The sequence below is a fragment of the Mustela nigripes genome, chromosome 2 (genome assembly GCF_022355385.1).
Source record: "Mustela nigripes isolate SB6536 chromosome 2, MUSNIG.SB6536, whole genome shotgun sequence".
NCBI classification, from domain to species: Eukaryota; Metazoa; Chordata; class Mammalia; order Carnivora; family Mustelidae; genus Mustela; species Mustela nigripes.
The window spans coordinates 170254058-170278112 of record NC_081558.1 but is presented as its reverse complement, the minus strand read 5'-3'; the positions used below and the strand labels follow the sequence as shown (position 1 = coordinate 170278112).

The following is a 24055-nucleotide window of genomic DNA, read 5'->3' as shown; positions in this document are numbered from 1 at the left end:
TTTAAAAAGAGTTTATAAAAATAAATACACAAACTTACTGTGGCAATGCTAAACAAATAAAAAATGAAAAATATCTGAATGCCCATTCATAAGGGAGCATATATTTATAAAAGTAGATACATCTCTACGTATTGATTGGCAAACTACCAAATTACAAGAGAAAAGCAAATTTTCTCATTTACTCTCCAGCATTCCTAGACATTATCATGGTATTTTACAAATGAGGTAAAACTGAGGCATAGAGAAAGAAGTTAAGCAAATAGATTGAGATAAAATTCAACACCATACTATATACATTGTACAGGTATATCATTTACCACAGTGTAATATCATAATAAACAGGTAATAAATATTAGTTAAAAGTTTTTAAAAGAGTAATAGAAAGTTTAATAAATATATGTATTTTCAAATAATAAGTTGCTATCTAGAAAAAATAAACATGCTACTTCAAAGAGACCATTTTAATTCAGATTTCCTTTTCAGCCTTGGTGTTTTCTAACTATTCCTTTATTTTTGGCATAAAACACAGTATTTTTTTCCTGCATAAATTCCATTCACGTTGTCATTATAGTCAACAATAACAGTTGTGAACACTAAAGATAGGCTAAGATTAAAATAAGATCTTTAGCCTTCACAAAACATTTTTCCTCAGGATTCATCGAGGGCATAAGTGCTAAATTTTCAGAGAAAACTTCCTCATTTTCAGTCATAGCTCCCATTCTCCTACACACCAATTTTTAGTTGTTAATTGACACTATATCTTTGTAACGAAGAATTGGCATATTTACTACATTCTTCACAATAATGGCAATAACAATAATGTGAGAATATCATGTCTCCTCAGAAGATCTAAATTCATATTTCTTCTTCCTGATTCTAAGATAGGCAGGCAGGGAGGAGGCTGGCTGCAAGAGTCCCATCCTTGAGCATACCCTGTGTTCATGCTATATTCAGTTTAAATCAGGCACATATACTAAAGTCATGGTACAGCCATATTTGCAATTTATTTCCATGGTTTAAGGAATATAATACTCCTCCTTAAGCCAAACGGTAATACTAGGGTGGCTGTGACAACTGCCTTGGCAGCACTGGTAATAGTAACAGGGGTGGCAGTGATCTCGGAATCCCATACTGGTATCCTCACCATAGAGGACTTCAGGAGCATCAACTACAGCACCAGTAATGGTACTTTTGATAGTACCATCAATAAGAGAAACACAAAAATAATGACCACCATTTATTAATCACTTACTAAGTTTTTGGCATAATATTAAGAACTTTACATAGTTAGCTCCTTAAATCTGCACAATAATCTTATAAGATTTGTTACTACCCCTGTTTTAAAGATAAAATAAGTGACTTGCCCAAGGTAAATCAGCACATTTGCAATACTGCTAAGATCTGAATCCAGATGTCTGGCTCCAAATTCTATGCCTATTCTAAATGTAACAATCAAAAAACACTACCACCAAGAGAATGAATTTTCAGAGCCCACATCAAAAAAATAATAATAATAATAATTAATAAATAAATAAATAAATAAGACAAAAGCAACTTCAGATTTCCATTTCTCTTACTGGCTCAGTAAGCTACAGTTGTTAGTAGAATTCGGCTATCTCGAACAATTTTTTGAGGAATTCATTCAGCCATTCACTCAACAAATAGTTCCTGAGTACTAAGTGCCAATTCTAGAAACTTGACAGTTCTAGAATCTTGACATAAACATGGTGAATACAGTAAGATGGAGAGAGACAGACAAATGGATGGTCAGACTGATAGACGGCCAGATAGACAAATAGAACAGAGGTGGAAGAGGAACAGAAAACTGTCAGAGGAATAGATTTCAGTTATATCAAATAAATTAAAATACTGAAATAGGTAACTCAATTTTCATTAAAAATCTGCATCTATTTTCCCATAACACAAGTACAGTATATTGTACTTTTTTGAAACTGATTATTAGCCACGGACTGCTGGTTCCAACAGCCATCTCAAGCCACCTGGGGACAAAAGTCATACTAGCCACCAGAGCACATTTGCCTCACTTTTCACAATAACACATCTATGGGGGAAGAATAGAGGCTCATTAGAATAAATATTTATTTTAAGTAAAGTTATCACTAAACATACCTTTCAGTTAAAAAGGAGTTCTTGTGAGGATTTAGATTTTGACAAGATTCTAGGCTGTCATCAGATGATGAAGAAAGCTGCTCTGATTGCAAGTTGTCTGTATCACCCAAACTGGCCTCAGTTACAGATGAGGTCTTTATGTATTTTCTTCCTAACTCCGTTCCCAGGACATTCGTCAATATAACTCTGGGTATCCTGTCACACAAAATAACAAACACTGTACTGTACTGAAGTTTGCAGTAAAAAAAAAAAAAAAAAAAAAAAAAATGTATTCTAGGAAGTTGACTTTTCAAACATTTTCATCTTAGCACAAGCTATTAGAACTATATCACTCTAGAAATCAACCCATAAATACACTGTATGAACACATCTTTTTATATTTCTAGAACTACTTGTGTCTTACAAATTGACACAGATTAGCCTGCCACAATAATGGCTTCACTGTACTAATGGATGCTATTGGGGTGCTTAAAATTTTAACCAATTTTTCTCAAAAATTCTTTCTCTTTTCCAGTATTTATAAAAAAGAGACTACTACAAACAAATTCAAGAAATCTTTATTCTTCTCATTCAACAGAAAGTCCTTGATAAATTACATATTAGTAATTGGCAAATGAGAAATGCTAAATCTAACGGGAAAGAAATCATTCAGAATGCATCAATGGTAATGATAGATTCCATAAGTGAAACCGCACACATACCGGTGGTAATATATATGCTTTATTTAACAGCACCAAGGGAAGAGCCAATAAATCAAATGTCTAGAAAATTAAAGGATATTTTTTAAAGCTCCAAACTTTTTAAAATTGGTGGGGTTCACATCGAATGTACTATATCAAAGCCTGGTATCTTCTTAAACAGAAGAGGATAAATATAATCTTTTCTTGGTTAGCCAATAGTTATTATGTAACAACTGATACACTTCGCCACACCACAATTATGCCCTAAAGCAATTATTTCGCCCTGAACTGACCAACCCAAACCAAATTACTGGGATGTTTTTGTTCTTGTTACTGCATTTTTTTTTTAAATTTTCTTATCTCCTCTTTGCCAGATATTCTCCTTGACTGTTATCAATATGTCACTTGCAGCACTTTACTGACCCTTTATGAGAAACAATAGAAAACACTTAGAAAGGGCCTGAGTATTTCTGTTTAAATGAAATGTGAGCTTCCCTGTACTCTGTCATATTTGCTGTAGTGCCTAGAGGTTTTTTCACTTATTTTTACGACATAGAAACATTATGTTCTTTTCACACTATGCTCCAGACAGGATGGAATTTCAGATCTTAGGAAAACTTTAAAATAATTTGAGTCTGCTCTTTATTTTAAACAGGTGGAACTCAAAGCTCAGAAAAGTTAAATGGCTGAAGGTATAACTCTTCCTAGTAGAAGAACCTGGACCTATTATCTTTTGGTTTCTTTATTTTATTCCATTACACGTATCCTTAATCCTAAGTTGCCAAAGGATCCAGTTAACTGGGCTTTTCTATAGATACTGCAGGAAATCTTTGAAAGTATGCATTTCTAGCACAATCTCCACAAAAAAAGTACTGCAATGATTAAGTAGTATATGTGAAGTAAAAGCAAAGTGTAGTCATAAATACAACTCCCTAAACTAAGAGTTTGAGTGAAGAAAGAAGGGGAAGAAAATCTGTTATCTAGTACAAACACTAATTAGGAGGGAGGGAAGGCAGAGATAGTTTTCTACTTCTCATATGATTTAAATCTCTAAGGATACTAGTTATTACTGTCTGCTTTGTGTATTTGATGCCTGACAGAAACCTCCTTAAAATCCTCAATGTGATGTGGGAATGGAGGCAATATAGGAAAAGCAAGGAGTCTCAAGATTTTTTTCATCTCACCTCACACTAGAAATTGCTATGAAATAAATCACTAAAAAAACTTCAACTATAGTTTAATGAAAACTCATCTGTGTTTCTCAGTAGTTTAGGGAAAATACAGAAATATTAGCACAGATAATTTTACTCAGGTTAGAACTCTTTCCAAATAAATACCTTAATGCAAATAAATTTTACTTATTTTTAGGATATGAGAGAATCTGATATATTGATAACTTATTTTAAGAATTGATAACATACTCTTTTTACAGTCCCCTATCACTACTGAATTCTAAAATATGGCTTATAATAAAAATAATCTAAAAACTGTAGTATTTCAGTAAATAGAAAATTCAGGGCACATAAGGAGATACATCAAAGAAATATCAGCTCTCAGCATCTCTGTTTAAATGCCTGACTGTAACATGTTTAAGTATGTTTTAAAATGCTGAGTCCCTAAAAAGAGCTCTCTCTCCAAAAAGGAGAGATGGAGTCCATAAAAGATTACTTTATACAAAGTGTTGAAAAGAATAATCAGCAACAAAAAGTACAAATATCAGCAAGCAAATGGCAAATTTTAAAGATCAGAATTCTCTTCTCAGTAATAAATGATCACCATATTCTTACACAGTTTATTTTGCCACTAGATTTAAAGAAAGCAAAAAGCAAAGAAAATATGAAAAAAAGAACTCTGGAGGATAAACAAGACCTTTAAGTTAAACAAACAGATTAAAGTCTTTCCTAAAAGAGAAAAATATCAAAATTTACCCAAAAGCCATCTGAAAAGATAATACACCAAGACTGCAGTAGAATCTGCATCTCTAAAGCACAAGCACCCTAGGGGGCCTTTTAAGCTATTAGAAGGTTTAAGGCACTATCTCAGCAGCAGTATATCTTTCAATAAGATAGCACTCTATTACAATGTAAACAAAATGTCACAAGAAAAAAATTAAAGATAAGTAGAATATTTAAAGGTCAATAATTTAGATATCATTAAAAAATGTAATAAAATCTAATTCCTGTGTTACTTATGAAAAAAGTTAAATTTCAGAAGAGTAAAAAGCACTGAGGTACAGGAATTAAGACCAATGACTCTAGAGTCAGACAAAAACAGGTCCACGTTCTGATTTCAGCACATAATAATACACCTTAGTCAAGTTTTTACCATAATTTTTCCTCTTAGCATTGACATTCTCATCTCTAAAATTAAGAGAAAATCTATCTTACAAAGTTGTTAAGATGAAATGAAATATTAGATGTAAAGCAGTTAGTATGGCACACAGTAAGTATATAGTACAAGGAAACTCACTTTAATTTTCCTATTATTGAAGTCCTCCTAAAAAGTCATAAACTATTCTTTCAAATGGTGCTTAATTGTCCTAATTTATCATACTCTGCAATCTTGATGAAAACGTTAGAAAAGTATATAACTAAATAGTTAGCAATGCCTATAGCACACCAAGATTTTCATAACACACAGCCATAGCACAAACATCTTTCATCAACTATTTGCAACTCACGTAATTTGGGTATCTTGAAGAAACAGAACTCTGTGAGAGCCTTACAGAATACAAATCTATATACTGATGTCTAAGTTCATAATACCTAAAATATCTTTGATATAGAACTATATAAGTTAGGACTGCCATAGAAATTTCATGGCTAGTCAGAATTTCAAAAGATTCTTAATTTTCACAAGAAATATATAAAGGTATATACTTTATCTTTCATACTAAGTCAATATGGAAGAAAGGACTAAAAAATGGTCATTTCACAGTCTATCCAATTTTTTTCTTCAGTATGTAAGTAGTAACAGTAAGTAAAATAAAATTACATTTATTTAAGTTGATTTACTAATATTATGAAATCATATTTCAAAATATAATATGCTAAACCAAAGCAGAAACAAATTTTGTAATGCAGTGAGATGAAGCATAAAGTATACTGGCCTGAGAATTAGTGCCATTTATTGATTGTTTCTCTGCATGGTTATTTTCTCTGATTCTTAATTTTTTAAGTTATAAATTGTGGAGTCCTTACCTGCGTAAGTAGCAAGATATGTAAGATTCAAATAATTTAATAAATGAGAAAAGTTGGTAAGAGCTATTAATATAAACATGTTAAAAGCAAATTTTTAAAGAGATGCAACCTTTTTTGAATGACAACATAATTATATCTGGTAAGAAAACTATAATATAGCAAGCAAAAAAATTATAATACTAATTTAGTTTTTCATTTTGTTGTCACTTAGATGAATACCTTTCAAAAACTGTATTATGTAACATTTTAATAAGGTTCTTATAAATCCACTCTTAGATGATACAATTCAAAATGTATTACGTTTCTTAAGCTATGTAGAGAAAACAATTTTAACTGCTGAATATTTCTTAAAAGTGATTCATAGATATTCTAAATTTGCTCTTTTCTTTTACTAAGCTAAATTTTAAATGAATAAATTATCACTCAACTAATACCAGCTTAAAGAAAACTTAAGGTGATAGGAATACTACAGTATCCAAAAAATCTTACCATCACAATATCTAAATTATGTATTCTCTTAAAACTTCAAACATGTAGATATAAGAGAAAAATTAATAAATATTATTAGGGATAGTCCAAGAACTGGAACCTAACTTTTCTTAATGGAATAGGGGTATATGTCCTGACATAAAAGGCAACATAACCATTTTAGATCCTAAAATACAAATAAAATTTCTAAAAAAAAATGTTATTTTGGTGTGACTGAATAATATTGGTTTACTTAATAGCTGAACTTTAAGATGAAATTAAAAACCAAAAAAAAACTTTCCTCTGTTTCATCTCTCTGAAATAATGAAATTCTAGCTAAGTAAACATGAAAATAAGACAAAAAGCATCACGTCAAGGTTAAGCAACAACTGAAGAAAAGAATAAGTCTCCTATTCCACAGAGCAAGTCCTATACAGAAAATGTTACCCAAACCCATTACTCAAAACTATTCTCCAGTTCTTATTTAAGCTTGTAATATCTCTTTTCCTGGTTGTCACCAAAATTACACAGCAAATAACTAGTTCTAATGGATGAAAATACATTTCTATCAAAGAGACAGATGTAACTCTGTTGAGAAGCAACCTCTCCCTTGAATTCAGCAAAAATTGATTGAGCATTTAGTTATGTGCCCAGCAATGTGCCAGGTATTAGTATTAGAGTAAAAATAATAAAATGTAGTTGCTGCCTTTATGAAGCTAATATCAGGGAGGAAGAGAAATTAAATATAATATAGTGTGATAAGTGCTATGATATATGACCAGGCTGCTTAACAAGACAAAAAAAAAATGGATTAAACACAAATTAGGGTGTGGAATCAAGGACACTGTCCCAAAAAGATGGCAAATGAGTTCAATGTTAAAGACTAAAAGATGTCAGTAAAAGGGAAAAGGAGAATTGTTTCCAAAATAAGAGAACAAACAGCATGAACTCAGAGGTATAAAACAGGACTATACATTCATTGAGCTACCACTAGTTCCCTAGAGATTAAAGCTCAGTTATCATAATATGGAGCAGACAGACACAAAGCTAGAGATAGGCAAAGGTGAGATCATTAAGGACCTTGTATGCTAAGCTAAGGAGTTTGAGCTTTATCCTGATGGTTATGTTGAGCCACAGATGGATAGATGTTAAACTAAGAACAGAAAGTAACATCTGCCTTTGAGAATGAGTAACTTAGCAACAATATAGAGAAATAATAATCAAGAACACCAAACACAGGAAGCCCAATACTATCATAGTAATAAAGGCACAAAATTATCAAGGCTTGACTGGGGCAGTGGCAATAAAAATGGAGAAGAGATCATTTCAAGATATATTTAGGAAGCAAACAACTACACATGAAAAATGACTAGCTATAAAGGATACGAAAGAAAAAAAATAAATAAAGGATAAGAAAGAAAGAGGTGTCATATACTCAGACAGGGGATACAGAAATAGGAATAAGTCTAAGAAGAAAGATAACACATTCATTCAAACTCCATATACTCCATATACAATTCCTTTAAAAAGTATGAAACAAAACTGGTCTTATTTTATAAATTAAACTGTACACATATCATTAAAAATCTGTGGGTAATATTTCAATATCACCTCCTTTCCATAAAAATGCATGTAAAATACAAGAAAGCTCACAAAGTCAAAAGTGGTAAAGACTCAGATTAATATTTAATAGGTATGCTAAAGATAAAGAAAATAAAAACTGAACTATTCTGTAAACTCTGTTAAGACATAAATAGATAAATATATATACCTTCATTTTCTCCATCTTTAGCATACCTTTCACATGTTATTTTATCTAGGTCCGTTATCTATCTATCTATCTATATATGTATCTTCATTTTATATCATAAATGAATCTCTAAAAACATGTATATGTGAATCAAATTATAAAGTAAGTTAAATGTACTAAAGATACTTGGCTTTAAAAATAATTTTATGTCAACTTACTTAATGAAGTGTAAAACTATCATTAATTTTGTAAAGTAGATTGTCAGCTTTAAGATTTGCTTTCAAGTGGGGTACACCTGTATATGCAGATCTTCTTAAAAATCATTCCCAACAATCTTAACAATTTTAAGATTATTGGACTTCTACTATTTTAAATGTGGTAGGTTGAACAAAATCAATACTGAACAACATACCTTTTAGATAAATTAAGGCTTTGGTGAAGAAGTTCTAATTTTTGACATGTCTCTAGGCTGTCAACAGATGTCGAAGGCAATGAGTCTGATTGCACCTTGTTGGCATCACATAAATTAGCATCGTTTCTAGGTAGGGTCTTTCTGAATTTTCGTCCTAAATCCGTCCATAGGACATTCGTCAACACAACTTTGAGTTGCCTGTTACACACATAAATAATTAATACATAAAGTACTAAACATTGTATAATACATGAAGTAATCACAAATTATACCAAAAGAAAACCTCCAAAAGTTCTCAATTTCAGTTCTTCAGTCAATTAACTAGAGTAATAAATAGGTAAAATATGTGCTTAACCATTCTCAAATATATATTAATAAGTCTATTTACTTTTACTGGACTTTTCTTCATAATTCTCTCTGGTATACTACAAGTGTGGCCACACACACATACATATAGCTGTTGGAATCCATGATAACCCATCTGCGCCTATTTATACTTTTAGTGAAACAACAATACACATACGCATAACTCACAAGAGGCAACCACTTCCTGCACTATAATTGTGTTTTTAGTATTTGTTGATTAGGAAAGCATTATTAAAAGTAAAGGTAAGAGGCACCTAGATGGCTCAGTCTGTTAAGCGTCTGACTCTTGATTTTGCCTCAGGTCATGGTCTCAGGGTTGTGGAATCAACCCCACATGGGGCTCCTCATTCAGTGAGAGTCTGTTTGAGATTCTGGCACTCTCCCTCTGCCCCTCACCCTGCTCTCATGCGCTCACACTCTCTCTCTAAAAATAAATGAAATCTCTAAAACTAAAGGTGAAATACTACATCGTCTATAGTCTTAAGTCTACATAGTCTTATGTCTTCATAGTCTTAAGATACAAGCTTAATTTTACCTTATTTCAACAAATAAGTCAATTTAAAACATTTGCTTTTACTGTACCTATACCCTTTTCAAAGGTATAACTGATAAATGCAAGGAGCTTCAGCTTTTTGCCTCATTACATTTTAGCCATTACTCCATTCAATATATCTTTTGCTGATAATAAGAGAATAGTTCTTGCAGTAGTGTGGACAGGCTACCAAATGGACTCAAAACAACATCAAATGAGAAATGTCTGAAAGCGGGCGTTGGGGTAGCTCAGTCGGTTGGGCATCTGCCTTCAGTTCAGGTCATGATCCCGGATCCTCAGATAGAGCCCCACATCAGGCTCCTGAGCAGGAAGACTGCTTCTCCCTTTCCCTCTGCCTGCCACTCCACCTGCTTGTGCTCTCTCTCTCTCTGTCAAATTAATAAAACCTTAAAAAAAAAAAAGAATGAAATGTCTAAGAGAATTGGAAATGTTTAATCATAAGAGTGTCTATTCTATTCCCCAGAACCCATTTTAGGCATTGTTTCTTTAACAAATGTAAGAATATTAAAAAACTGAAGTGCCTGACTGGCTCAGCTAGTGGGATATGCGACATGATCTTGGGGTTGTAAGTTTGAGGACCACTGAGTGTAGAGATTACTTAAAAATCATTAAAAATAACAATAATAATAATAATAATAATATTAAGAAACAAAGCAGAGTGCTCATATATTTTAAAGATAAAACAGATCTTGGGGTGCCTGGCTGGCTCAGTTGGTAAAGCATGTGATTCCCAACTTTGGGGTCATGAGTTCAAGTCCCACACTGGGCCTAGAGTTTACTTAAAAAAAATAAATAAAAGATAAACTAGGTTTCAAAGAGATCACTTGTTTGTAGCTGCCACTTTGGGCTATCTTCAGACCGTTTGGAAGACCAGTATAAGTTTTCAGGGAAACCTTCATAGAATGCACTGAGACTCCAAATACTTTGAGTTAAAAAAAATTGTTTTTTAATCTACAGGTTTTAGAATTATCATTAAATAATAAAGAGATGAGTGACATGTCTATGAATAAATACTAATAATTCATTCTTCATTCAACAAATACTTACCAAGTACCTTCTAGTCAAACAACTGTACAAGCAGAATCTAGAGATTCAGCAATAAACAAGATGGTTACAGTGCCTGCCTTCATGGAGCTTACATTCCAGAGAACAATTACCCAATTAATTACTTAATTACAAGTATGATAAATGATAAGAAGTTGAAGTATAGATACTATACTTATTCTGAATTAGGTCACAGGAGGTTTTACCTGGAATATGACCTTTGAGTTGAAGCTAGCCACTATCCAAAAGAAACAGGTAGAATGAGTGTCACTCATCTCTAAAGAGAAGTCCAAAAGGAGGACAAAATGCAAATGCGCTGATATGAGTAAAGCTAGTTGAAGAAAATCAGACTTACCTGGCTCAACTGCTCAGACTGAAGAGGAAACTGTACAAGACAGGGATGGACAGTGAGGCAAGACTGATGAACTATATCAATGATTTGAGATTTTATGTCAAGAACAATAGAAATTCACTAGTTTTAACAAGAGAATGATGGGCTCACAGCTTGCATTATTAAAAGATCACTCTGATCTCTTATTAAGAATGAAATGGAAGCACTAAGTTTAAGGGTTATAAAAATGAATTTAGAGGGGTAACAATGACTTTATCAGGGGCAGTTTAGTGGAATCATAGGAGCAGAAACCAGAACACAGTGGAATGAGTAAATGGAAAAGGAGGAAAGGGGAACAGCAAATGTAGGCAGTTGACATAAGACTGAAAGAGGGATACAGAACAAGAGCTGAGGACAAGCAAAGATGCGAGAAAAGTTTTCTTAGTCATTGGTTCATTAGTTAGTTAGCTTAAGACAAAAGACATCTGTGTAAATTTAAGTGCCTAGGGAAGAGGTCAACAGAATAGGGGAGGCTGAAGATAAAAAGAGACAAATAATTAACACAGTAAATTTCTCAAGAAATGATATAAGAGCTAATATTTTTTTAACATGCACTATATACCATGCACTATGCTAACCATTTTATAATGAGTTACTTCATTTACACCTCACAATTACTCTATGGGGTACAATGGTAATTCTTCTGCAATTAAGACTAATATAGAATGATTAATAATTAAGCCCAAAGTAAAATGAAAATAGTGAAAGTGGGATCGAAAACCATATACTCTCAACTCTACTGCCAGCACTCCTAACTGCTCCACTATGACAGTTTACGATGGAAGAAGAGGCACCCCTTTCCTTCTTCCAGGAATTAAAAGGAACCAAGATCACCTTTTCAAAGTGATAGGAAAAGTAAAGGAACAAAGGCTTGGGAAGAGAAAGATTTCAAATCATCACTGTGGAGAGGGAAAACACAAGCTGATTAGAAAAACACAGTAGGATTATCTTGCAGTTTAGGCATCCAGTGAGATTAATAACCATGAATTTACAATGACACAAATATACTCTGTTTTGTGATATATTTTCCACAACTGCTCAGCCACCATAGTGTCAGCCCAATGCAAAAAAGATAATTAGCTTCACAGGTGATTATTAACTACAAAAGACAAAGGCACCTTTATAATAGTAAGATTCCAACAGCCACCACCTTAACCAATGATCAAATGTAGAATCACCAACAGGTGGACAAGCAAACCTTATGTGTCCTCTGATATGATGCAATAAGCAAATGACATCAGCTATGAAGTATTCTTATCAAAAATCTAAGGTGAATCCAAACCATGAGGACAAACCTAAATGAATCATAAAAGTCTAGAATATAGCACATTATATAAGACAACTGCTTAAACTCTTCAAAAAAGTGTCAGGATTTTTAATAAAAAAGACAGACAGTGGTATTCTAAGATTAAGAGGCCAATGAGACTTAATAACCAAAATACACGATGCACAAACTTCAACTTGATCCTATATATTAAAAAGTAATAAAATAGGGGTGCCTGTGTGGCTCAGTTGGTTAAGCGTTCAACTCTTCATTTCAGCTCAGGTCATGATCTCAGGGTTGTGAGATTGAGCCCCACCTTGTGCTCCACACTGAGCATGGGATCTCCGTGCTGCTTAAGATTCTCTCTCTCCCTCTCCCTTTCCCCTTCCTCCCAGCCCTCTCTTTCCCTCTCTAAAAAAAAAGTAATAAATTTTTCGAAGTAATAAAAAAAAATTGTGGGGACATTTAGGGAATTCTGATTAATTCTACACTCTACATTAGATTACAAATGAAATTACTATTAAATTTCTTCATAATATATTGTGGTAATGTGTAAGAAAATGTCCTTGTTCTTAGGAAACACAGGTTGAAATGCTATCTCTGCTACTTCCAAATGGTTCTAGGAAAAATGTGTATTATATTTCTATCTCTACATGTGTATATGTGATATGCAATTACATACATATATGAAAAGGCTAAAAGAAGGCAAGTGTGGATAAAAGTTAAGAATTGGTGAATCTAGATGAGGGATTTATATGAGTGTTTATAACTCTTGACAAAATAATCCCATGTCTGGAATCCTATACTAAGAAAAATATGAAAAATGGGAAAAGTTTATGCACAGAGTATTCTTCATGGTATAATTTATAAAAGCAGTGAACTAAAATTAACATTCAATGCTCAGAAACAGCAGAATGGTTAAGTAAACCAGGATAAAGCCACTTTAGCAAATGATACTCATTAATCTTCTACTTTAAATTTTAAGGTAGCCAGCTATCTCTGTTTTTTTTTTTCTACTTGTCTTCATTTCTTTTTTTTTTTTTTAAGATTTATTTATGAGAGAAAGAGAGAGTGGGAGGAACAGAGGGTGAGGGAGGGAGGACCTCATGTGGACTCCTGCTGAGTGCAGAGCTCAAGGTAGGGCAAAGCCCCTCTGGGGAAAATATTTATTTTATGTTTGTATATTTGGTTTTGTTGTGATTGTAATTTGGCTGACTGGTAACACCCTAAAGCATGAGTCAGAACAATTTTTTAATTAAATATTTTTACCTTAATATTTTCTTTTTTCCCCAAAATATTAAGGAAAAAAATGTTTAATTTCTACATTTAAATGCCGTAAAATTTCTATGGATATTGGAAAAGAAATTAAGAGTGAAGAACAACATTCAAATCATGCAAAATAAAACCTAAACTTTGTATTTTAGAAACCACACTTAAGTAGAAATACTACGCCAATAAAAAGTAAGAAAGTCAAGAGAAACTTTTTTTAAGATTTTATTTATTTGTCAGAGAGAGCACAAGCAGGAGGAGCAGCAGGCAAAGGGAGATGTAGGCTCCCCACTGAGAAAGGAGCCCAACAGGGGACTCAATCCCAGGACCCTGGGATCATGACCTGAGCTGAAGCAGACACTTAACTGACTGAGCGACCCAGGCATCCTTGCAAGTTAAAGGACAGAAAAGGAGTTGTAACTGCAAAGACACAAGAGAACTTCTGGGGTAGTTTTCTATTCTGTGTGGTGGTTACCAAAGTATATTTACCTTATAAAAAACTTTTAAATTACAATAAATAATTTATTGTTTACCTTTTATTTCTTTTTGGTAGGTGCATTACATTTTACAGTATAAATAAAGAATAGAGAACACCTAAACAGAGAACTCCATCTAACCCAACATTGTATATCACATTCCTGCTAAAGTACTTGCCTAGGCTTTTTTAAAGCACCCAGTTATCTATTTACGAAATACCCCTCTCTAAGCTGTCAACCAAGATACTATTAATTTACAATTGACTTTTGAAGAACATGGGTTTGAATTGTGCAGGCCCACTTACATGAGGATTTTTTTGGATGAATATAGTACAGTACTGTAATTGTATTCTTCCTTTCCTTATGATTTTAGTAACACTATCTTTTCTCAAGGTTACTTTAAGAATACAGTACATAGGGGTGCCTGGGTGGCTCAGTGGGTTAAAGCCTCTGCTTTCGGCTCAGGTCATGATCCCAGCGTCCTGGGATGGAGCCCTGCACTGGGCTCTGCTCAGCAGGAAGCCTGCTTCCCCTCTTTCTCTCTCTCTGCCTGCCTCTCTGTCTGCTTGTGATCTGTCAAATAAATAAATAAAATCTTAAAAAAAAAAAAGAAAAGAATATAGTATATAATACATAGATCATACAAAATATATGTTAACTGTTTATGTTTTTGGTCAACAATTGGCTATGAGTAGTTCAATTTTGAAGTCCAAAGTTAAATGCAATGGAACACTACATCAAAAACTAGTGATGTACTGTATGGTGACTAACATAACATAATAAAAAAATTAAAAATGGAAATTAAATGCAGATTTTCGACTGAGCAAGGGAGTTGGCAGGACTAAACCCCACATTGCTCAAGGATCAAATCTAATTTCATTTACAGGGGGAAATAATCACTGATGTATGTACTCAGAGTCTAAAAAATATTACACCTAGAAATAAAAATAACTATAATTTTTCTAGAGTACTATTTATATATTTGAAAACCTCTAATTGTAGGAAAATAACATAACTACAGCAGGAATTTTTTTTTTTTTTTTTTTTTTTTTGGCCTATGAACAAAACACGTACACTAGGTTTTCTTAAAAAGTATAAATTTTGTGTTCGGGTGGCAGGGCAGAAGGGCCGCCTAGGTGGCTCAATCAGTTAAACATCTGATATCAGCTCAGGTCATGATCACAGGGTCCTAGGATGGAGCCCGTGTCCTCCCTTTCTCTCCACTCTTCCCCTCCACTCCTGCTCACTCTCTCTCTCTCTCAAATAAATAAATAAAATATTTTTAATTCAAAATTTTTAATTACAATTTTTAACAAAAGCAGTTTACTCAATAAATATATGAGTTAGCTATATAATTGGGCTAAAAAAAATTGAGAAATCAGAAAAAATAATCATTCTCCAAAACTTGGAGTCCTATTTTTTGGTTCTGGAAACTAGCCAGAATAAAAGCAGTGTTTTAGTTTCTCTTTTCATAATTTGAGAGCATTTCTTATCCTTCAAAAACAGTGGCTGAAGGAAATAAGAATATGCCACCCCAAAATATGTCACTTTGGCATAGGGACTGTTTTGAACTGAAGAAAACTGAGAAACAGCAAATGCCAAAAAATAAAAAATCTTTGCCCGTCCACCACTTGCCTAAACGCAGGCTTAGACTATTCATCACTAGCAATTCTTATGAGCTCAGAGATAGAATCTATATAACAAGCCTAAACCTTATTTTCCATTAGCTTCCTTCATATTTTTACTTTCCCACCATTTGCCTTTCTTGGAAGTCTTTAAACTTTTTTGTCTTCTCACTTTTCCAGAAATTTATTATTCATTGTTAGACGCTACATAAGCCCAAGTTGTAATTACCCCTTTGAGTTACTCATCACAGCATTTCTCCTTCATAGATGCACATTCCATGTGGTAGTAAACTCTATGTTTGTCTAATAAATCTATATTTTGTTAGTCTAATTTGCAGGGCATCAGAGAACTGAGAAGGGTAGAGAAAAAGGCTTTTTCTCTACATGGACAAAATATTTGAATACTTCACAAGAAAAAGACATGAATGACCAATATGTATATGCAAAGATGTTCAATATTATTTATCTTGTGTTTCTGATCTTTAAAAAAAAGGTTCCTTTTAAATTCTTAATCTCACAAAACAAACTGACGGTTGTTGGGGGTGGGGGGGTTATGGACACTGGGGAGGGTATGTGCTATGGTGAGTGCTGTGAAGTGTGTAAACCTGGCAATTCACAGACCTGTACCCCGGGGGATAAAAATATATTATATGTTTATAAAAAAAATAAAAAATTTAAAGAAAAAGGTTTCTCTTTTAAAAAGGGGGACAAGGGGCGCCTGGGTGGCTCAGTGGGTTAAAGCCTCTGCCTTCAGCTCAGGTCATGATCTCAGGGTCCTGGAATCGAGCCCCGCATCGGGCTCTCTGCTCATCGGGGAGCCTGCCTCCCCCTCTCTCTCTGCCTGCCTCTCTGCCTACTTGTGATTTCTGTCTGTCAAATAAATAAATAAATAAAACCTTTAAAAAGGGGGACAAGAGCAAAAAATTTCTGTAGACATACTGGAGAAGGTAATAAGGCCAATAAGTACAAGAAAATATGCTCCATATTGTTATTCACCAAGCAAAAGCAATTAAAACCACAATAAAATACCACTGCACATCTATAACAAGGGAGAGTGTGGAGGAAGTAAATTTTTCCTACACTGCTGGTGGGAATATGAAATGCACCATCACTTTTAGAAAACAGTTTGACAGTTTCTTACAAAATTAAAAATGCACTTTCATTGATTCAGCTATCCAGCTCCTAGGTATTTATCCCAAAGATTGAAAAAATAACCACACAGGCATTTATAAATGAATATTCACAGCAGCTTTAGTAGGAAAAAACTGAAAACAATCCAAATGTCCACCAAGAGTTGAATGGATTTAAAAGGGCTAAAAACATGTCACCTCAAAATATGCCATGTTGGGATATAACTCTGAGCTAAAGCCACTTGAGAAATAGCAAGTGCAGGAAAGGCTCTCTGACCTTCCCCTTTCTAAAGGTGGTCCTAAAATTTCCCATGAGAAAGGTGCCTTTTCTATACCAGGAAGACATCCTTATCACTGCAGACTGGGAGGAGACACCAAAACAGATTTACACAAACAAAGCTACAAATAATGACCTTTATCTCCCATTAGTTTCCCCCATATACTTCTCACATTCCCACAATTTATGTGCCTAGAAACATAAACCCTTCTTTTGTCTTGTCACTACACAAATTTATTGTTCCTTGTTAAAAAGATATATGGGTTGGGATGCATGGGTGGCTCAGTTGGTGAAGCAACTGCCTTCAGCTCAGGTCATGATCCTGGAGTCCCAAGATCAGTCCTGCACTGGGCTCCCTACTCAGCAGGGAATCTGCATCTCCCTCTGACCCTCCCCGCCCACGCTCTCTCTTATTCTCTCTCAAATAAATAAATAAAAATCTTTAAAAATAAATAAAAATTTCTTAAAAAAAAATAAAAGATATACAGGTTGTCAATCCTAACCATGTCTTTAGGTCTTCATTTTTCCTAAGAGCTTCCAATGTGCACTTTCTAAAAGATCAAATAATATTTGTATGTTTTTTTCTTGTTGATCTGTCTTATCAGCTTAATTCAAAAGCCTAGCCAAAGAACCTAAGAGGGTAATATGAACAGTGAGGAAAAAAAAAAAAAATAGACACTGGGGTATCTGGCTGGCTCAGTCAATAGAGCATGCCACTCTTGATCTCATGACTGTAAGTTCAAGCCACATACTGGGAGTAGAGGCTACTTAAAAATAAAATATTTTAAAAAACAAGAGACAAAAAAGAATATATATACTTTGTTTTCATAGATTTCCAACTCTAGAAAGCAAACCTACAAATCTACAGTGACAATAGATCAGTAAGCAGGATTAGAGGTGGGTGGGCTTGAGGGGTAAGTGGGAAAGGGTACATGGAAAGTCTCTGGGGAATTGGGTATGTTCACAGATTGTGGTGGTAATGGTAACACAGGTATAGAAATTTGTTAAAGTTCATCAAAACCAGGGTGCCCAGATGGTGCAGTCGATTAAGCATCTGATTCTTGGTTCCCAGCCAGGTCATTATCTTAGGGTCATGAGATAGAGCTCTGAATGGGGGTCCAGGCTCAGCCTGGAGTCTGCTTGGGATTCTCTCTCCCTCTTCCTCAGCCCTTCTGACACAACCCCCTCGCCCCAGGGAGTACATTCTCTCTCTAAATAAATAAATAAATAATAAATCTTGTTTCAAAATGTCATCAAAATACACACATGTGTGTACTTTATTAGATATAAAATGTACATCAATAAAGGGATTAAAAGACATTAAGAGGGATGCATAGGTGGCTTAGTCAGTTAAATGTCTGCCTTTGGCTCAAGTTATGATCTCAGGGTTCTGGGATCCAGCCTGGCATCAGGATCCCTGCTCAGCAGGGAGTCTGCTTCTCCCTCTCACTCTGCCTTCTCCCCACCTGCTCATACTCTGCCTCTGTCCCTCTCTCTCAAATAAATAAAATGTTTAACAAATAAAAAATAAAAGCCATTAAGAACAAACAAAAATATTTATATTGTCTTTAGAAAATGAATCTACCTATTTGGTTTTCCTCATCAAAGCCAAATTAAATGAATCAAATGAGTAAATTTTTATTAATTTATAGAAGTATACTTTGCTAAAATTTGGATTGAAAAACTCATTAGAGTAAGTTCAAGGGCTTTAAAGAATCATCATCACCACAGTATGCCTTTCCAGTGTATGAATTTGTTACCTGGCAATTGCCCAAGTGCCTTAGGAAGCACCTTTTAAAGGAGAAAAGTATTTAAGCTGATACTTTGAAATTAAAGCACTGGTACTTAATATACACATAGGACTACACTGATTTGGACTTTGAGGAAACTACAACCGACTGAATAATTTTAATCCATAATCCAGATAGTTACCACGATAAATTGCATGTCTTTTCCATATTCCCCTTTCTTACTGTCTTAGTCCATTCCAGCTCCTTTAACAAAAATACCATAGACTGGGTGGCTTAACAAAAAACAAGTATTTCTCACAGCTCTGGAGGTTAGGGAGTCCAAGATCAAGGCACCAGCAGGTTCGATTTGTGGTAAAAGCTTCATGGTTCACAGGTGGCCATCTTCCCACTACATCTTCACATGGTAGAAGAGATGAGAGAACTGCCTGGGGTCTCCTATTCATGAGAGCTCCACCCTCATCACCAAATCACCTCCCAAAGGCCTCCCATTTCCTAACACCATTACACTAGTGGTAAGGATTAGGATTTTAACATAGACACAAACATTCAATCCATAACATATACCTAATTTCAGCAATACTTTAAGCTTCTTTATCACATATTAATGACAATTCTTTTTTCCCTGAGGCTGCTCTTAGTAAACAGTTCCATCTTATTTCAATTGCATCTAGCACCAGCTTCACAGACATGAAACCTGCACAGCATACATATGCCATGCTTGTTTTAAAGCTCTGCTGTTGCTATCTTGAAATTCTTAATAATTTTATGTTCATACCTGTATTTTGTAAGTGAAAGTCACAAAACAATAATGCATGCACATGAACAGAGAAAATATTCACCACAGGCATGTCCAACCTTTCCTAGCTACTCCATTCACATATAATATTTTAGATGTCCATGAGCAAAAAATTCTGTTCGATTCAACATATGTGGGAGTTCCATGACATTCAAAGTGAGAAAAAGGTAAGCAGAGGCACTAAAAGTCCTGAGGCCACATTTTTTTCATTCAGTCTAATAAATGGTTCTGAGAGGAAAAAAAAAAAAAAAAGAAGAATGGCATCTAAGAAACACAAATGACTAAGGCGCCCTATTGTATCCTTTCTTACTTCAGTTAATTCCCTGTGTTAGCCAAACACTTACACTGAAAATGATGACACAGCAGGAAAAGAAATGATAGGGCACCTCTTAGTTCCTTTTTTACTTTCATTCATTCTTACACATTATTATGCCAAAAATAGAAAGTTTTGATAGGATGTAGATTTATCAAAAAGTGATAAAAAGCTGCTAAGTTTAGTTTTGTGCAATATTTCTACTCTTCTGATAAGAACAAAATATATATATATATTTATATAGATATTTTCACAGTTTATATCCATAAAAACTATGAAATATAAATTGTACAATTTCAGTAATTGTGCATACTGGTTCGATGCTCATATCCATATTTTAAAAAGAATTAAACAGTATAAAGGTGAACAGCAAGATTCATCGTAATAATTTAATATTTTTCTTTTTCTTTACTTAGAACAGCACAGATATAAATAAAATACACCATGGTAAGTTGAGAAAGAGACAATGAAAGAAAGAAAAATATTTTATAGTTTAGCACTATGATATAATGGGAAATATATATTTGGTCTTTTATTCTCTGGTAAATACATCAAGATGCAAAGGGAGGTAACATATCCAAAAAGGTCATGGAAGCTCCACACCCCCAGCCCAAACCCTGTCCTATAGAACTCTTCTGTTTGGCTGTTCTTGTATTGTGTCCTTTATAATAAACCTATAAATGTAAATAAAATGTCTTGAGTTTTGTGAGCCATTCTAATAAATTATCAAACCTGAAAAGGAAGTCATGGAAATGCCCAATTTATAGCCAGCCAGTGAGAAATACCAGGGACAACCTGAGACTTTCGCTGGCATATGAAATAAATGCAGTCTTGTGGGACTGAGCCCTTAAATTGTGAGATCTGATGCTAATTCACCACAGAGTGTCAGAACTGAATAGCACTACATCCAGCTATACCTGGAAAGTTGGAAAATGGTACTGGAAAAAACACATGCATTTTGGTGTAAGAAGTGTTGTGAGTAAAAACACTTCATAAGTACCTTTATTTAGTTGCATTTTTTCTTTTTTCTTTTTTCTTTTTTTTTTTTTAAACAAGGGACCCTGCACTTCCATTTTGTCCAAGGTGCTACAAACTATAGCTGGTCTTACTTGCACAGTAACGTTAACAGAAGAAAGGAATCCAGACAGAACCACTGTTCCAGGCCCCACACCTTTTCAGATGACATCAAAATCAACACAACCATTGAGACAGATCTAAAATAATAAAATAATTCTAATGTGTCATATGTCTTATTAGGAATTATTAGAGATATGATTTAAATTGTCTCATTTAATGTGTTACGGTCCTAGACCTACTGTAATACTTGATAACAAACTCATAACGTTGGAGAATAGAGCAAACATCTGGCATAAAGATCACTTTAACCAAAGACAACTGAGAAGGAGCAGATAGGAGAAAACCTCTCTGAATTACGCTGATACCAAAACTAGACAAAGACATTGCAAAAAAAGAAAGGCCAAGATCTGTGATAAACACAGATACAAAAATGCTCAACAAAATATTAAAAAACGGTATTTGACAATGCACTAAAAGGATCATTCACTATTCAAGTAGAATTTATTCCAGGGATGCTCTGAAGGTTCAATAATTGCAAACCCATCAATGTGACACATCACATTACTGTGGTATCTCTCCCAATCGAATGGGAGCCCCCAAATGTGTGGCAACCCACATGGGTAGAAGCTGGTGGTACAGGCAGTGAAGGGATTCACCTGAGGCAAAACAAAGGCAAGAGATGTTTATTAAATACAAAACAAGGGAGCCACAAACAGGACAGCAAATCAGAGACTATCTGCAATGAGACAGTGAGAGAAGACTGTATTTAAAGGCAGAAAGTGGGGTGTGTGGGTGGCTCAATCAGTTGGGCATCTGCCTTTCACTCAGGTCATGATCCTGGAATCTTGGGATTAAGCCCCGCACTGGGTGGGGTGTGAGCTTCTCCCTCTGCCCTTCCTCACATTTGTACTCTCTTTCTCTTAGACTTTCTCTCTCTCAAACAGGTAAGAAAAAAAAATCTTAAAATATATATATATACATATATAAATAAAAAATAAATAAAGGTGGAATGTATGAGATATATGGAATTTTCCTCTTTTTGTTACCTGTGCCTGGTCAAGTGATGGGCCTGTCTACATTCAGCCAAGGGGTTGGGGGTCACGATGGGCCCCTTTGCCTTAATCAAGTTTCCATTGCTCAAGCCTGTTATCTAAAAGTATTATAAGCGGAAAACAAGTATTATAAGAGGAAAACAAAAACCATATGATCAGCTCAATAGGTGCAGAAAAAGCATCTGACAAATACAACACCTATTCAAAATAAAAACTCTCAACAAAATTGGTATAGAAAAAACATACTTCAACATATTAAAGACCATATATAAAAAACCCACAGCTAACATCATATTCAATGGTGAAAAACTATTATTTTTTTCCTGTAAAATTAGGAATACGATAAGAATGCCCACTCACACTGCTTTTATTTAACACAGTACTGCAAGTCCTAGCTGCAACAATCAGAGAAGAAATAAAAGGCATCCAAATTGGTACGGAAGAAGTTAAACTGTCATTACTTGAAGGTAATGAAATTATATATAGAAAACCCTAAAGACTCCATTAAAAAACTATTAGAATTGATAAATAAATTCAGTCAAGTTGCAGAATACAAAAATCAACACACAGAAATCTATTGTGTTTCTATACATTCATAACAAAGTAGCAAAAGAGAAATTGAGAAAACAATCCCATTTCTAATTACATCAAAAAGAATTAAATACCTAGGAATAAACTCAACCAAGTAGGTGAAAGACCTCTACTTTGCAAACTGTAAGATACTGATGAAAGAAATTGATGACACAAACAAATGGAATGTTTGTGATGACACAAACAAATGGAAAGATACACCAGGCTCACGGATTGGAAGAATTAATATTGTTAAGTTGTCCATGCTACCCAAAGAAATCTGCAGATCCAATGCATACCTATCAAAAAACAATAATATTTTTCACAGAACTGGAACAAATAGTCCCAAAATTTATATAGAAGTACAAAAAATCTCTAATAGACAAACTGACTTTGAGAAAGAACACAGCTGGAGTATTACAATCTCATATTTCAGAATATATTACACAAAGACACAATAATCAAAACAATATGGGCTGGCACAAAAACAGACACACAGATTCATGAAATAGCATATAGATCCTAGAAACATATCCATGCCTATATGTTCGATTAATCTAGACAAAGGAAACAAGAATACACAATGGGGAAAAAAGTCTTTGGACTAAATGGTTCTGAGGAAACTGGACATTTTCTTACACCACACACAAAAATTAACTCTAAGTGGATTAAAAATCTAAACGTGAGACCTGAAACCATAAAACACCTGCAAGAAAACATAGGCAATAATATTTTGGACATTGGTCTTAGCAGCCTATTTATGGATATGTCTCCTCAGGCAAGGAAAACAAAAGCAAAAATAAACAACTAGGACTATGCCAAAATACAAAGCTTTTGCACAACAAAGAAAACCATCTACAAAATAAAAAGGCAATCTACTTAATGCAAGAAGATATTTGCAAATGATATATCTGATAAGGAGTTAACATTGGGTTATATAACTCAACACACCAAAATATCCAATTTTAAAAAGAGCAAAGGGGGCACTTGGGTAGCTCAGTTGGTTAAGCATCTGACTTGGGCTCAGGTTATGATCTCAGGGTCCTGGGATCAAGCCCCATGGCAGGATCCCCACTCATCAGGGAGTCTCTTGTCCCTCTCCCTCTGCTCCTCCCCTTGCACATGTTCTCTTTCTCAAATAAATAATTTTTTTTCAAATGGGCAGAGGACCTAAATAGCCTTTTCCCTAAGAAGCCATACAGGTGGCAAACATACGCAGAGATACTCAACATCACTAATCATTAGAGAAATGCATGGTAAGCCTGGGTGTCTCAATGGGTTAAGCCTCTGCCTTCGGCTCAGGTCATGATCTCCGGGTCCTGGGATCTAGCCCTGCATGGGGCTCTCTGCACAGCAGGGAGCCTGCTTCCCCCTCTCTCTCTGCCTGCCTTTCTGCCTACTTGTGATCTCTGTCTGTCAAATAAATAAATAAATAAATCTTTTGAAAAAATCATTAGAGAA

The 24055-nt window shown here is 34.3% G+C and overlaps 1 protein-coding gene across 5 annotated transcripts in view; it reads right to left on the bottom strand.

The window, feature by feature from the left end:
• The window catches only part of SENP7 (SUMO specific peptidase 7), a 155726-nt gene that overhangs the window by 64685 nt on the left and 66986 nt on the right, over positions 1 to 24055 (bottom strand). For 2 of the 5 annotated variants that reach the window (XM_059392060.1, XM_059392061.1), the window contains 2 exons: positions 8641 to 8838; positions 2131 to 2325 (listed from right to left, as the gene is read on the bottom strand). The exons of 1 other annotated variant lie outside the window; for it this stretch is intronic. In XM_059392060.1, coding sequence (XP_059248043.1) covers positions 2131 to 2325; positions 8641 to 8838 — 393 coding nt within the window. The remainder of the gene's footprint in view (positions 1 to 2130; positions 2326 to 8640; positions 8839 to 24055) is intronic. 2 more of the 5 variants (XM_059392062.1, XM_059392063.1) reach the window with 2 other exon arrangements.